This window comes from Pelophylax lessonae (assembly GCF_965119305.1).
Source record: "Pelophylax lessonae genome assembly, chromosome: 5".
NCBI classification, from domain to species: Eukaryota; Metazoa; Chordata; class Amphibia; order Anura; family Ranidae; genus Pelophylax; species Pelophylax lessonae.
In genome coordinates, this window is record NC_138772.1 from 317,277,228 (window position 1) to 317,291,856 (window position 14,629).

The following is a 14,629-nucleotide window of genomic DNA, read 5'->3' on the forward strand; positions in this document are numbered from 1 at the left end:
TGTGTTATTAGAAACTTATGGCATCCTCGTGCATCTGCTAAAGAGCAGCACATTTTGCCTCTGGGTCGGGAACGCTCTCGATTTTGAGAGTGTTCCCAATCTACACAAGTGTGAACCTAGGCTAAGTCTTTGTAAAGCTGAGGCATCATTTACTAATAATACATGTTTACAAAATACAGGCACAAGAAAAGTTTAGCCATTTGCTAAAACATGTAGCTTTTTACTAGCTAATCCCTGAAAATAATCAATTACGCATAAAAAAAAATGTAAAAATAATTTTGATTCCATATTCTTACATACAGTAGCATAATACTGCAGTGCAGATGAGCAATGAAACAACATTTTAAATTTTGAAAAAGATGATTCTATTTTTATTAAGGATACTCTGTCACTGTCTGCACATATTTTCAGCAGTCTCCCAAACTGTGTCAATGGATTTCAGGAATATTTGGGAGATTGCTGCAGGTAGGTGCACTCCATCCAACAACTTTATGTTACAGAGTTTCTTAAAAGTGATTATTTAGGGGTGACACAGAAAGGCAGAGCAATGGACATTGATGTGCAAAACACATTATTTTATTAGTGAACAATCAGAAATCATCATTTGAATAATTTAATTGCATATATTTTAAAAAGCAATTGTCTTCAATGGACATGAAGTGGTTTTGTGAATATTTATCTAGAACTAAGAATGATTTTGGTTAATGACCTTGAGGAAAGTTACTTCACACGGTGCAGGAAGCCTCACTCATACAGTTTGTCATATTCCTTATAAAGGGCCTGAGGTGATGGGCTTTGTTATGCTCCAAAACAGCTTCTTGCTTTGTACATGTTTTTGGAATGCAAGAGAGGCTTGCGTCAGATCAAATGCAGGTCAGAATATTAGCTGCAGCTCAAATGCACCTGCAATTAATCTGAAATTATCTCAGCACATTGCATGTGCCCATCAAAGTCTGTTGGCACAGGCCCTTAACCTTTCACTGGCAGTTCTGATGAGTAGCAATGTACGTTCATGTATTTGTCTTATTTCCAGCTATCTAGAAGAGTACAATACAAGTTGTAATATGCTCAATTATGAAAATAACACTTTGAAGAAAGGTTATAAGGAAATTATAAAAATTAAACATCCAAAAAAAAGCACTTAGAGCAATTTGTAATTTGGTTTGGAAGTGCACTGATAACAGCACATTTGAGTAATTGTATTTACATTACAGTATGTTCACAGAACATAGTTAAGGCAGAGATATCTAGCTCAAACAAATTTGATCCCCTTCATTTCTGGAGGCAGGTAATCTTGCTCTACTGGCTTATGGAACATAGGATTATATTTATAGCCTTGACCATAACCCAAATTCTTCATTAGTTTAGTGGGGGCATTCCGCAGATGGAGTGGAACTGGTGGAAGTGGCCCCTTATGGTTCTTCAAGCACTCCTTTACTTTTTTATATGCACTATAAGCCACAATCGATTTTGGTGCTTGGGCTAAGTACATAACACACTGAGCCAATATAACCTGTAAAGGAAACATAAATAATTAAAACATGTACAATAATGTAACTTCTTTACCTACATCAGTTATAATATTAGGATAACTGTAAAACACATAAGAATAATTATGTTGGCCAAGCATTGATCTACTATCACCATTATGACTAAATTAAAATATTTCCCCTTCACACCCCTTTGACATGATCGGAAGGTTCATGCACTATGGACAGGTGGGTGTAAACGGAATTGAGTCTGTTTATATCCCCCTACCGCAGGGTCCAATCCAGTCCACTACAAAACATTGGATTTTTATATACTGCCCACTACAGGCATAGGACACTAGGCAGAAAAAGAATCTGGCTACGCCTATGTGCAGTCCCAGGGGGTATACTCCCTCTCTCTGCTATAGGTACTCAGTTCTGTTACAAGCAGTGTCAGAGGGGTAAGTGCTGTGCCCCTCAATGAACATCAGAGAAATTGATTTTTCGAAGGAGAAAGTTGGATTTTTGATTGACGAACACAGCTCCAGAATCTTCGTGACCATTGATTTATGCTGTCCCCTACAGGAGTAGGTAGGACACTAGGCAGGAAAAAGCTTTACCACGCCTATGGGGCAGTCCCAGGGGGTATACTCCCACTTCCTGGTATAAGCATTCAGTTTAGATACAAGCAGTGTAAAAAACCCAACTCAACAGAGGGTTGGGTGCTGTGTCCTTCAATGAACATCAGAGAAAAGGATTTTACGGTAAGACAAAAAAAACAATTTTCTCTTATGTTCCTTGATGGACACAGCTCCAGAATCTTCTTCACCAAAGGGACGTCCCAAAGCAGTGTTAAACATGAGGGGTGGGAAAAAACACAACAGAAAAAATTCCGAAAAGGCTAAACCTAGCCAACAATGTAACATGAAGCTCAACCAGGAACAACTAGAGCTCACCTGAAAACAATACACCCTCAAAGAGGAGCAGATCCTTTCAAACAGCAGCCTGCAAAACCTTGCGGCCAAAAGCAGCATCCGCAGATGCCAGTAAATCCACGTTATGCACAGATGACCAGGTGGCCACCTTGCAAACCTGCATCACTGACGCCTGATGGCTGAAGGCCCAGGAGGCACTAAGCGCCAGTGAAGAATGCACCTTAACAGGGAAAGGAGGCACCTGACACTTGAGTGAATAGGCCTGCACTACTGTCTGTCTGATCCATGTGGAAATGATTGCAGCAGATGTGGCCAACCCCTTGCGAGGTCCATCCGTAAGGACAAAAAGTGAGTGATTACCTAAATGACTCGGTTGCAGCCAAGTACACCCTGATCGCCAGAACCACATTCAAGTAATGCAGAGCAATCTCCTTAGGCTTAGGACACAAAGAGGGCAACACAACGTCTTCATTCAGATGGAAACCAGAGAAAACTTTAGGAAGGAATGACTGACAAGGACGAAGCACCACTTTATCTCTGTAAACCACCAAATAAGGTGAATGACAAGACAAAAGACAAAGCAACCAGCTCCGACACTCTGCGTGCAGAAATAATCGCCACCAAGAAGACTACCTTCTGGGACAATGCAAGCAGAGGAATCTTGTGAAAAGGCGGTTTCTGAAGTACCAAACTGAGATCCCACATAGGCAACAGAGACCGCACAGGTGGAGCCAAGAGGCAAACCCCCTGAAGAAAGGTGGGGACCAAGGAATGCATAGCCAAAGGAAGTTGAAAGAAAATCGCCAATGCTAAAACCTGGCCCTTGATGGTACTCAAGGCCAGGGACTGTTCCACACCTTGTTGGAGGAATGCCAAAATTCGAGTCACCACAAACAAACGGTGAGAAACCCCCAGAGACTCACACCACACAATGTACGACTTCCAGAAGCAAACGTAAATCTTCCTAGAGATAGATTTTCTAGTATTTAACAGCGTGGGAATCACCGAGTCAGACAACCCCCCATCCTTCAGCACCTGGCTTTCAACAGCCAAGCTGTTAAAGTCAGCGACTGTAAAGTAGGATGGAAGATGGGCCCTAGGGCCAATAGGTCTTCTCTGACAGGGAGTTGCCAAGGGACATCAGAGACCAGCCGAATTAGATCCACATACCAAGACTGGGGAGTCCAGTCTGGGGCCACTAGGATGACCGGAATTCCTTTTGCCTTGATCCTCCGCAGAAGTCTCGGCAAAAGTTTCAGAGGGGGAAAGGCATATATCAGACGGTACTGGCCCCAAGGAGCCACCAGTGCATCTGTTGTGTTGGCTAGAGGATCCCGAGACCTTGCCACAAATCTCTGCACCTTCCTGTTGAGGCGAGAGGCCAACAGGTCCACCTCGGGAATTCCCCACTGGAGGCACAGCTGATAAAACACCTCCGGATGAAGTGATCATTCTCCTTGGTCCAAGGCCTGTCGACTGAGGTAATACACCTGCCATTTTTCCACCCCTTGAATAAGTACAGCAGAGAGAACTGAAACTAAACGTTCCGCCCACCTTAGAATGTCGGCTACTTCCTGAGCCGCTAAAACACTTTTTGTGCCCCCTTGGTGATTGACATATGCCATGGCTGTGGCATTGTCCGATTTAATCCGTATCAGACACCCTTGAAGACAAACCGTCCAATGGGCCAGACAAAGTCTGATCGCTTGAAGTTCCAGTACATTGATTTGAAGTCTGGACTCCTCCAGAGTCCAAACCCCCTGAGCACATTCCATGCTCAAGACACCTCCCCACCTGGACAGGCTGGCATCCGTGGTAATTGGGGAAGGAACGATTTTTCCTGTCCAAGAGCTGGAGAACTAAGCCACCAGATCAGGGACCCTCTCGTACCCCGGCTCAGCAGAATCAGATTGTCTAGAGACTGTGGATTCTTGTCCCACTTGGCAACAATCTCTCTATGCAGAGGTCTCGTGTGGAACTGTGCAAACGAAACCGCTTTGAAGGTAGACACCATTAGGCCCAGCACCCTCATGCAAGTCCTGAGAGATGACGGACTGCTGAACAACAGAAGTCGAATGGCATCCTGCAGCTTCTGGAACTTGTCCAGTGGAAGAAACACCCTGGCTGAGGCAGAGTTCAGAGTCAGACACAGATAGTCCAACTTGGTTGATGGAACCAGAGCAGACTTTTGGAGATTCAATGTCCAACTAAACTCCTGTAGAGTCTGCACAGTGATGTCCAGGTTGTCCTTTAGAGCAGTCGGAGATTCCGTTCGTAGAAGAAGAACGTCCAGGTACCCCAGAACCGCAATCCCCCACTGTCGCAACAATGCTAACACTAGGGCAAACACTTTTGTGAACAATCGAAGAGCTGAGGCCAGACCAAAGGGTAACACCACAAATTGTTAATGCTCCTCACCTACGGCAAAGGGAAGGAAGCGCTGATGTCCAACATATATCGGGATATGGAGGTAACCTCAATATGAATGAGGCCAGAAAATCCCCTTGTTGAAGGGATGCCACTACTGTAGGAATTAACTCCATCTGGATCTTCTGTACCCACACAAAGCGGTTCAGGGATTTGAGGTCCAGGATTGGACAAACTTTGCCTTCCTTCCTGGGAACTGCAAACAGGTTTGAATAAAAACCCTAAAAACGTTCCCAGTTTGGAACCGGTACAACCACCCCTTGTAGTAACAAATCTTTTACTGCCCCAAAGAGACCACGCAGGCGGTCTAGGGACAGACACAGGTTGGAAGGAAAAAAACCTCTCTGGAGGATAAGACCAAAATTCGATCTTGTAGCTGGCCTGGATCAACTCGTAGACCCACCTGTGTGGAATCAGAGAGATCCACGAGTCCAGAAAAAAACGAAGATGTTCCCCCCCACCCCAGATACCGGTGAGGGCACCCCGTAAGGCAGAAGAGGGCTCGCCTGCAGTTCTGGAAGGACCTGCTCTCGGCTTACCAAGCCAGGGCATCTTGGAACCTCCAAAGAAGGACCACGTCTGCGATGTGACTCTTTGCCTCTGGAAGCCTATGGGAGGAGAGTACTCTTCCCCCCTGTGACTCCCTTAATGATTTCATCCAGGGAAGACCCAAACAGACGATCCCCCACAAAGGGGAGATCCGATAAGGCCTTCTTGGAAGCTTGGTACGTGGACCAGCATTTCAGCCATATCATACGTTGAAGTACCACTGCTGTCATGGACAGCCTAGAAATGAAGGGAGTCGCATCCAGAGAGGCATCACAGATAAACTGTAACCCCTGGACCAACTGGTCTGCCAGCTCTGCAAAGGCAGGGGGAAGCTGTTCCCCCTCCAGATCCTGGCGCAAAAGCTTAGCCCATTCCGTCAAGGTCTGGGACACCAAGGCAATGGTGAACATCAGCCTAAGAACCAAACTGGCCATGGTAAACATGTGCCAGACCAAGGTCTCCACTTTTCTATCAAAAGGGTCCTGAAAAGCCAGAGACTCCTCCACTGGAATTAAACTGGATTTGTTCAGCCTAGAAACTTTCAAAGGGGTACCTTCTAGCAAAACACACAGGAAACACCACATTGCGTTTAGAGCAACCCCACTGATTTGCGTCAATTTTGTCAAAATGGGCGGGAAAAGGAAAAAAACCTTTGCCCCTTTTGAGGATTTTCGGGTACCGAAAGTGACTGGCACCTCCCACTCATCCGCAGCTGCATCTTCCTTTTTAAAGTTTCCCGCACTGATAAAATCAGTGTATCCACCAGAGCTTTTCCATGCGCTGCTGTAGTGAAAGAGGTATCATCCTCACGATCAGAGCACTCAGGGTGCGTCGACGCAGACGCAGCAGGATCAGACTCAGAACCTGAGGAGACAGAGGAGGCAGGTGAAGGCGGTGGATGCTTTTTGCTGGTCCTTTTTTGCAGGACCAAATCAACTTTGGACAGTAAAGACTCCAAAGCTACCACCATTGCAGGCAGGGTGGACTGGGACCCAGAAGGGCCCGCCGTCTCGGAGATAAGATCAGGGGGTGAAATTTGCTCCGGGGACTCCATGTTAACCAGGGAACCACCAGGCAAAAGTAGAAAAAAACACTGGTAAGTGACCCCCCCACCGCTAGTGGCACTACAAGTCCCAGCACAGCTGAATCGCTACTATAGCAGAGAGAGGGAGAACCCACAATAACTCACCAACCCCCGGTCAGCGCAGAGCAGAGTGCTGGATGCTGTACATCATGTGGCGAGCAGAGACAAATAGGAAGTCCAGGGTCAGCACTAGAGATCCACTGCCCACAAGGCTCCAAAAACATGGCCGCCGCTTTAATCAATGGGAAACCACCAAGAAAATGGCAACCGGACTACACAAACCACGCTGCCATATATACAGCCATCCGCGGAAAAATGGCGGCTCCACCCGGCGCCCACGTGATTCCCGGGACCCACAGGGGACACGAAGGACATTACTACAGTAAAACGGGGGCCCTGGCAGGAGCCCCCACCAGGACAACCCCCCTAAAAACCGCGCAATCAGCTGCCGGCAGCGCATTGCCCGCTCGACACCCCACAGGCGATTCTGGACAGGTATGGCCAACCCCTGGGGGGGGGGAGCTAGGTGTGGGTAGATAGGGGGCAGTCCACAGGGAACCCCCGATATATGGGGGGTGCTGTGTGGGACGGAGAAGAACTCGGGGGTCCGACCATCTCAGGGAGGGGCCCACGTCCACCCGACAGGCCACCAGGGGAGGTGGGACACTACTTACCATACCATGGAACCGGGTGGGCACCGCTCCAGGCAGACCACCTCTCCGTTCAAATGGGGGTGCTGCGGGCCAGGAGGCAGGGAGATGTTTAACTCGCAGGCTAGCCCCTGTCCAGTGGTGCTATGTCATGGATGACCTAGCGCGGAGCTGAGGTCTGCATGTGCTCGCTGGCAGGACTGGGAAGACTGTAAGGATCTAGAATCACCAGTCCGTCACCCAGTCCAGCAGTTGATTGTAGTTCTCACAGGAACAGAAAATAATAAAAGAAAAACATTAGTTTAAAAAAAAAAAAGCTAGGACCAGAGATTTCATCAAAGAACTAGGTCCTTACTCCTAACTAGGCAGGAAAAAAACTGAATGCCTATAGCAGGTAGTGGAAGTATACCCCCTGGGACTGCCCCATAGGCATGGTAAAGCTTTTTCCTGCATAGTGTCCTACTCATGTAGGGGGCAGCATAACCCAATGGTCAAGAAGATTCTGGAGCTGTGTCCGTCAATGAATGAAAGAGAATATCCTATTTTAACTTTTGTTTATTGACGGACACAGCTCCTGATCTTCATAACCATTGGGACGTCCCAAAGCATGTTAAACATGAGGGGTGGGAACTGCAAAAAAATTCCCAAGGCTAAACAATAGCCAACCAGGCAGCAAGAGCTCAACCAAAACAACTGGAGGCCACCTGAAAAAAAACAATACACCCTTAAAGAGGATCAGGTTCTCTCAAAAGCAGCCTGCGAAACCTTGTGGCCAAAAAAAGCATCCGCAGATGCCAACACATCCACTTTATAGAACTTTGTGAAAGTGTGCACCGACGAACAGATGGTCACTGACGCCTGATGACTGAAGGCCCAGGAGGCACAAAATGACCGAGTAGAGTGCACCTTGACGGAAAGGAGGAACCTGACCCATAATGGAATAGGCCGGAATAACATGGTCGCAGAGGAAGCAGGCAACCCTTTCCGAGACCCATCCGTGAGCACAAATATTGAGTCTGACTTCCTATAAGATTCCTTAGTTGCCAGGTACACCCTAATTGCCCAGACCACATCCAAGGCATGCAAGGCAATTTCCTTTGGATGTTTAGGCCTGTGACACAGGGAAGGCCACAATGTCTTCATTCAAAAGAAATTCTGAGACAACTTTTGGGAGGAACGACGGCAGGGGTGAAGAACCACCTTATCTCTGTGAAACACCAAGTAAGGTGAAGGACAGGATAATGCCGCCAGTTTCGAAACCCTGTGCGCAGAGGTGACAGCCACCAAAAAAGCCACCTTCTGAGACAGCGTAAGCAAGGAAATCTCCCAAAGTTTCTAAAAAGGGAGGCTTCTGGAGGACCGAAAGCACCAAGCTGAGGTCCCAAGGCAACAAAGGAGACTGCACTGGAGGAACTAAATGTCAGACATCCTGAAGAAAGGTATACACCAAGGAGTGTTTTGCCAAGAGCCATTGGAAGAAGATCGCCAAAGCTGACACCTGGCCCTTGATGGTACTCAAGGCCAATTTTTGTTCAACCCCTGTTGAAGGAAGGTCAAGATCCAAGCCACCGAGAAGGTGCGAGGATAAACCTCAAGAGTCTCACGCCACACAATGTACATCTTCCACGTACGACGGTAGATCTTCTTAGAAGTAGATTTCCTAGCTTTTAACAGCATTGGAAGCAAGTGACTGTAAAGCAGGATGGAAGATTGATCCTTGGGACAGCAGATCCTCCCTGGGAGGACGCTTCCAAGGAACGTCGGCGACCAGCCGCACCCGATCGGCGTACCAAGCCTGGTAAGGCCAATCCAGAGCCACTAAGACGACCAGAATCCCTTCTGCCTCGATCCTGCGTAAAAGTCTTGGCAGAAGCTTGAGAGGAGAGAAGGCGTAAATCAGACGATACTGACCCAACGGGGCCAACAGCGCATCTGTGGTGTCTGCCAGAGGATCCCGTGACCGAGCCACAAACCTCTGCACCTTTGTTGAGCCGGGAAGTCAACATATCCACCTCGGGGATGCCCCACCAGAGACACAACTGATGAAACACCTCCGGATGAAGGGACCACACCCCTTGTTTCAACGCCTGCTGATTGATAACCCGCCTGCCAGTTTTCCACAATGTGTACGGCGAAGAGGGTTGGAACAAATTGTTCTGCCCTCCTTAGAATGCCGGCTACCTTCAGAGCAGCCAGGACACTTTTTGTGCCCCCTTGGTGATTGACATAAGCTACGGCCATGGCATTGTCCGATTAAATGCGCACTGGACATCCCTGAAGTTGATCCGTCCAATGATCCAGGCACAGTCTAATTGCTTGGAGTTCCAAGACATTGATCGGTAGTCTGGAATCCTCCAGTGTCTAGATCCCTTGAGCAGAATGCTTGCTGAGGACGCCTCCCCACCTGGACAGGCTGGCATCCATTGTGACCACTGTCCAATACAAGGAAGGATTTTCCCAGCCGAAGCGCCGGAGAAAAAAGCCACCATATCAGGGACTCCTTCATGCCCCGACTCAGCCAAATCTGATTGTCCAGAGACTGGGGAGTCTTGTCCAATTTGACCATAATCTCCCTTTGCAGGGACCTCGTATGGAACTATGCAAACAGAACCGAAGGTAGACACCATCAGGCCCAGCACCCGCATGCAAGTCCAGAGGGATGACCATCTGCTGGACAGCAGGAGACAAATTGCCTGCAATTTCCAGGATTTTGTCCAGAGGAAGGACTACTCTGGCTAAAGGCAGAGTCCAGAGTCAGACCAAGATAGTCCAGCTTTAAGGACAGAACTAGAGCAGACTTCTGAAAATTCAGAATCCAGCTGAACTCCCTCAGAGTTCGTATGGTGATTTCCAGTAGGAGACTCTGCTCGCAGAAGGAGGTCGTCCAAGTAGCCCAGTACTGCGAACACCCGTTGGCGTAACAATGCCAGCACCGGGGCAAACCCGGGGAGCAGAGGAGAGAGCAGAGGGTAATGCCAAAACTGATAATGCTCCTCTCCCATGACAAAGTGGAGCAAGCACTGGTGACCGGCACATATTGGAATGTGAAAGTAAGCATCCTTGATGTTGATAGAGGCAAGAAAATCCCTCTGATGCAGGGACGCCACCACCACGCAAATGGACTCCATCCTGAACTTCTGCACCCGCACAAAGCAGTTCAGCGCCTTGAGGTCCAGGATTGGAGGCACCTTACCTTCCTTCCTGGGAACTGTAAACAGGTTTTAATGAAAACCCAGACAATGTTCTTAAGTCGGAACCGGGACAATTATCAATTGAAGCAACAGGTCTTGTACTGCCCCAAACAGACCCTGTAAATGGTCCAGGGACAGGCGCAAGTTGGAAGGAAAGAACCTTGCGGGGGGACAAGAGCGAAACTATCTTGTAGCCAGACTGAATTACTTTGTGGACCCACTTGTCTTGTACCAGGGAAGTCTACGGGTTCGGAAACCAGCGAAGACATCCCCCCCGACCCCCGATACGGATGAGGGCGCACCTTCATGCTGAAGGAGCTTTGTCCCCAGGTCTGGAAAAGCCCGCTCTCGGGTTGCCAGACCAGGTTCATTTGGATCCTCCAGAGAAAGCCCTGAAAGGCTTGGAGCCCTTGTCAGTCAACCCAGAAGGATGAAAAAACTTCTTGTGAGTTGAGAAGGAGGGCCCACGTCTACGACGAGGTTCCTTGCCCTTAGTAGCCTGCTGAAGAAAATAACTCTTTCCCCCTGTAAGTCCTTTAATAATGTCATCCAAAGTAGCCCCAAACAGGCGATCCCCTTGAAAGGGGAGATCAGTCAAGGTTTTTTAGAAGTCTGGTCTGCAGACCAGCATTTAAACCAAAAGACACGCCGAAGGACCACTGCCGAAACAGAGAGCCGAGCCACTAAGGAAGCCGCATCCAAAGAGGCATCACAGATAAACTGCAGCCCCTGGACCAGCTGGTCCGCCAGCTTAGCAAAGGCAGGGGGAGCGGTTCTTCCTCCAGGTCATGGTGTAAAAGCTTAGCCCACTTGGACAGAAATTGCGACACCAGGGCAATGGTGAACACCAGCCTCAGTGCCAAAACAGCCAGAGTGTACATATTGCGTGCCACAGCCTTCGCCTTCCTGTCAGCCGGACCCTTAAATGCCAGGGACTCTTCAACAGGAATAATAGTTGCCATGTTCAATCTGGAAACTGGAGGGTCCACCTCCGGTGGAACAATCCACTTCTTAATGAGGGCCTCCTCATAGGGGTAATGCCTAGAAAATCACTTAGGGACCTCAAGGGGACGCTTTGGTCATCCCCACTCTTTAGCGACAATTCTGTCAAAATAGGCAGGGACAGGAAACACCTTTTCTGCTCTAGATGGCTTGTGAGTGCCAAAGGGAACCTGCGCCACCATCACAGCTGCGTCCTTCTCACACACAGATACAATCAGTGCTTCCACCAGCGCCTTTTCGTGCGCAGCTGCAGATGTGGAGGAACAATCCCCACTATCTGAGGATTCCGGGTGCGTGGTCGCAACACAGCAGGGTGACCCACGTCCCTGCCGGTCTAATCAGATTCAGGATCTGATGAGACAGGTGAGGCGGGGCACTTTTTGCTTGCCAGTCACCAGAAAGCCACCTCCACCAGGGACACAAAGGACTCCAGGACCGCTGTCAGTGCATCGATGAATGGTTGGGACCCAGAGGGCCCTGCAGCCTTAGAGAGGGGATCAGGTGGGGACAACCTGTGTGCAAAGACGGAGCGGTCAGATCACTGCTGTCCTCTATGGGGGGAATCGGATGAGAACAGACCGCCTGCCTGTTCTCATCAGATCCGCCAGACAGATGGAAAATAGGGTTTCCATCCGTCCGGATTTGACGGACAGGATCGGATCGGATGGCAGCGGGTGTCAGCGGAGAGGTCTCCGCTGCCCCATGGGGATGCATGGGGCATCCGATCAAGTCGGCCTGAAAAACTGACAGGCGGATCTGATCGAACCGTATGTGTGAAAGGGGCCTTGCAGGCAATGGCAGCGGTAGCACCCTGAGAGCTGATGCAAACATCGGCTGGGGTACCAACATCTCTGGATTCCAGGAAAGGTAAGTGTCCTAATATTAAAAGTCAGCAGCTACAGTATTTGAAGCTGCTGACTTATTTTTTTTGTGGGGGGGGGGGGACCTCCTCTAAGTTTATCACCAGTAATGCTTTGTCATTTGATATGACAAAGGCAATGTGGTATATTTTCTACAGTAAATAGAATGCATTATTGTCTCAACTGCTGTTCCCATAGATTATCCGAAAACTAGCATAATGACCTAAAGTTACAAAACAATTCAGATGCATCTCATAATATTCTATGAAAACATTTTTCACCAGCTTTCTTAGTAACAATAAGCTCTGTGGATCATTTGCCTTCTTGACAAAAATCATACAGTAGCTCACAAAAGTGAGTACCCCCCTCACATTTTTGTAAATATTTTCTTATATCTTTTCAAGACTGAATAAATGACAATTTGCTACTATGTAAAGTAGTAAGTGTACAGCTTGTATAACAGTGTAAATTTGCTGTCCCCTCAAAATAACTCAAAACACAGCCACTAATGTCTAAACTGCTGGCAACAAAAGTGAGTACACCCCTAAGACAAAAAGTGGGCCCAATTAGCCATTTTCCCTCCCCGAAGTCACGTGGAGCAGGTGTGTTAAAGTTGGTGCTATCGTTCTCACTCTCTCATACTGGTCACTGGAAGTTCAACATGGCACCTTATGGCAAAGAACTCTCTTAGGATCTGAAAAAAAAATTGTTGCTCTACATAAAGATGGCCTAGGCCAGTGATGGCAAACTTTTTGAAGCCCAAGTGCCCACACTGCAGCACAAAACCAATTTATCTATTTCAAAGTGCCAGTGGGTTATTACCAGTGGTGAGAAGGTGATTTATCACCTCCCAGACACCTGTCAACTGCCTTCTAAAAATTGATCCCCCATAGATTGCTTCTCAGAGGGACAGCAAGGGCTACTGCATATGTAAATGTACCCCAATGCAGCTGCTCAGCTCTGCACCCCAAAGCCCCCCTCTTTGATTATTTCTATATGACCTCCTCTGCCCACAAAGCTGCTGGCCCACCTTTGCACCTCACCCTACTGCTCACCATTGCACTCCAAAGAGTTAACCCCCCCCCCCCATCTGCTCACTGCTGACCCAGTATTACAGAAACCTGAATGCTGTACCTGATGGATGGCAGTGGCAAGCAGGACTGCATGGCAGTGGCAAGCTAGACTCTCAAGCATGATTCTGTTTGTTTGCATCCACCTCTCAGGCACCATTCAGGAAGTTATGGTGGATGGGAACTGGGGGAGGGGCAGGATTTGCATATGGCTAGTTGCATGATTTACATATGAATGCCGCGCTATTTATATATAAATAGTGCTGTTTACATGGGAATGTCATGCTATTTGCACATAAATGGGTTGCTATATTTTTTTTTCTAAATCACGCCATAGCAGCACTGAGCAGAAAAAGTGACGGGCTCAGAGACAGGAGGAAAATTACAGGACGCTACACTGTCTCTCTCCTTCCAGCAGCTGAAAACTGGTAGGAGAGAGAGGGGAAGAAGCCAGGCCTTCAGCTGCTGGAAGGAGAGACACAGTGCATTGTCCTGTCATTTTCCTCCCGTCCCGCTACATCGTTCCCCCTGTGTACCTCCCTATCGGTGGCCCTGAGCGGAGTATGTAATAAGTGTGGAGGGTGACTGCTAAGTCCATAAAGAGACAGCGGCAGGCTGCAGGTGACATCAGCCCATTAGAATCTCACCCAGCTCTCACATCCATTGTCTGTGTGACTTCATTCAACCCGGCAGCACTGCCTTGTCTCATCCACGCCCCCACCTCAGAAACATCACCCCATGGCCCAAGAGCAGTGTGGGAGATGTAGTTCTATGGGGGGTGCGGTGTGGAGGAGATACACCTCGTATAGGATAACTGGTGAGTGTGCGCTCTTCTTCCTCGCATGCCCATAGAGAGGGCTCTGCGTGGCAGCTTTGGCACACGTGCCATAAGTTCGCCATCACTGTCCTAGGCTATAATAAGTTTGCCAATACCCTGAAACTGAGCTGCAGCACAGTGGCCAAGACCATACAGCGGTTTAACAGCACAGGTTCCACTCAGAACAGGCCTCGCTATGGTCAACCAAAGCAGTTAAGTGCACGTGCTCCGCTTCAAATCCGGAGGTTGTCTTTGGGAAATAGACGTATGAGTGCTACCAGCATTGCTGCAGAGGTTGAAGGGGTGTGTGTGTGTGTGTGTGTGTGTGTGTGTGTGGGGGGGGTTAGCCTGTCAGTTCTCAGACCATATGCTGCACACTGCATCAAATTGGTCTGCATGGCTGTCACCCCAGAAGGAAGCCTCCTCTAAAGATGATGCACAAGAAAGCCTGCAGTTTGCTGAAGACAAGCAGACTGACGACATGGATTATTAAAACCATGACCTGTGGTCTGATGAGACCAAGATAAACTTATTTGGTTCAGATGGTATCAAGCGTGTGTGGCGGAAAACAGGTG

At 48.4% G+C, this 14,629-nt stretch overlaps 1 protein-coding gene across 1 annotated transcript in view; it reads right to left on the bottom strand.

Annotated features, from left to right (window-relative positions):
- Positions 1-563: 563 nt before the first annotated feature.
- Positions 564-14,629, bottom strand: part of WRNIP1 (WRN helicase interacting protein 1) — a 202,014-nt gene continuing 187,948 nt past the window's right edge. Inside the window, exon 7 of the mRNA XM_082258763.1 lies at positions 564-1,513. Coding sequence (XP_082114889.1) covers positions 1,253-1,513 — 261 coding nt within the window. The 3' untranslated portion in view covers positions 564-1,252. The remainder of the gene's footprint in view (positions 1,514-14,629) is intronic.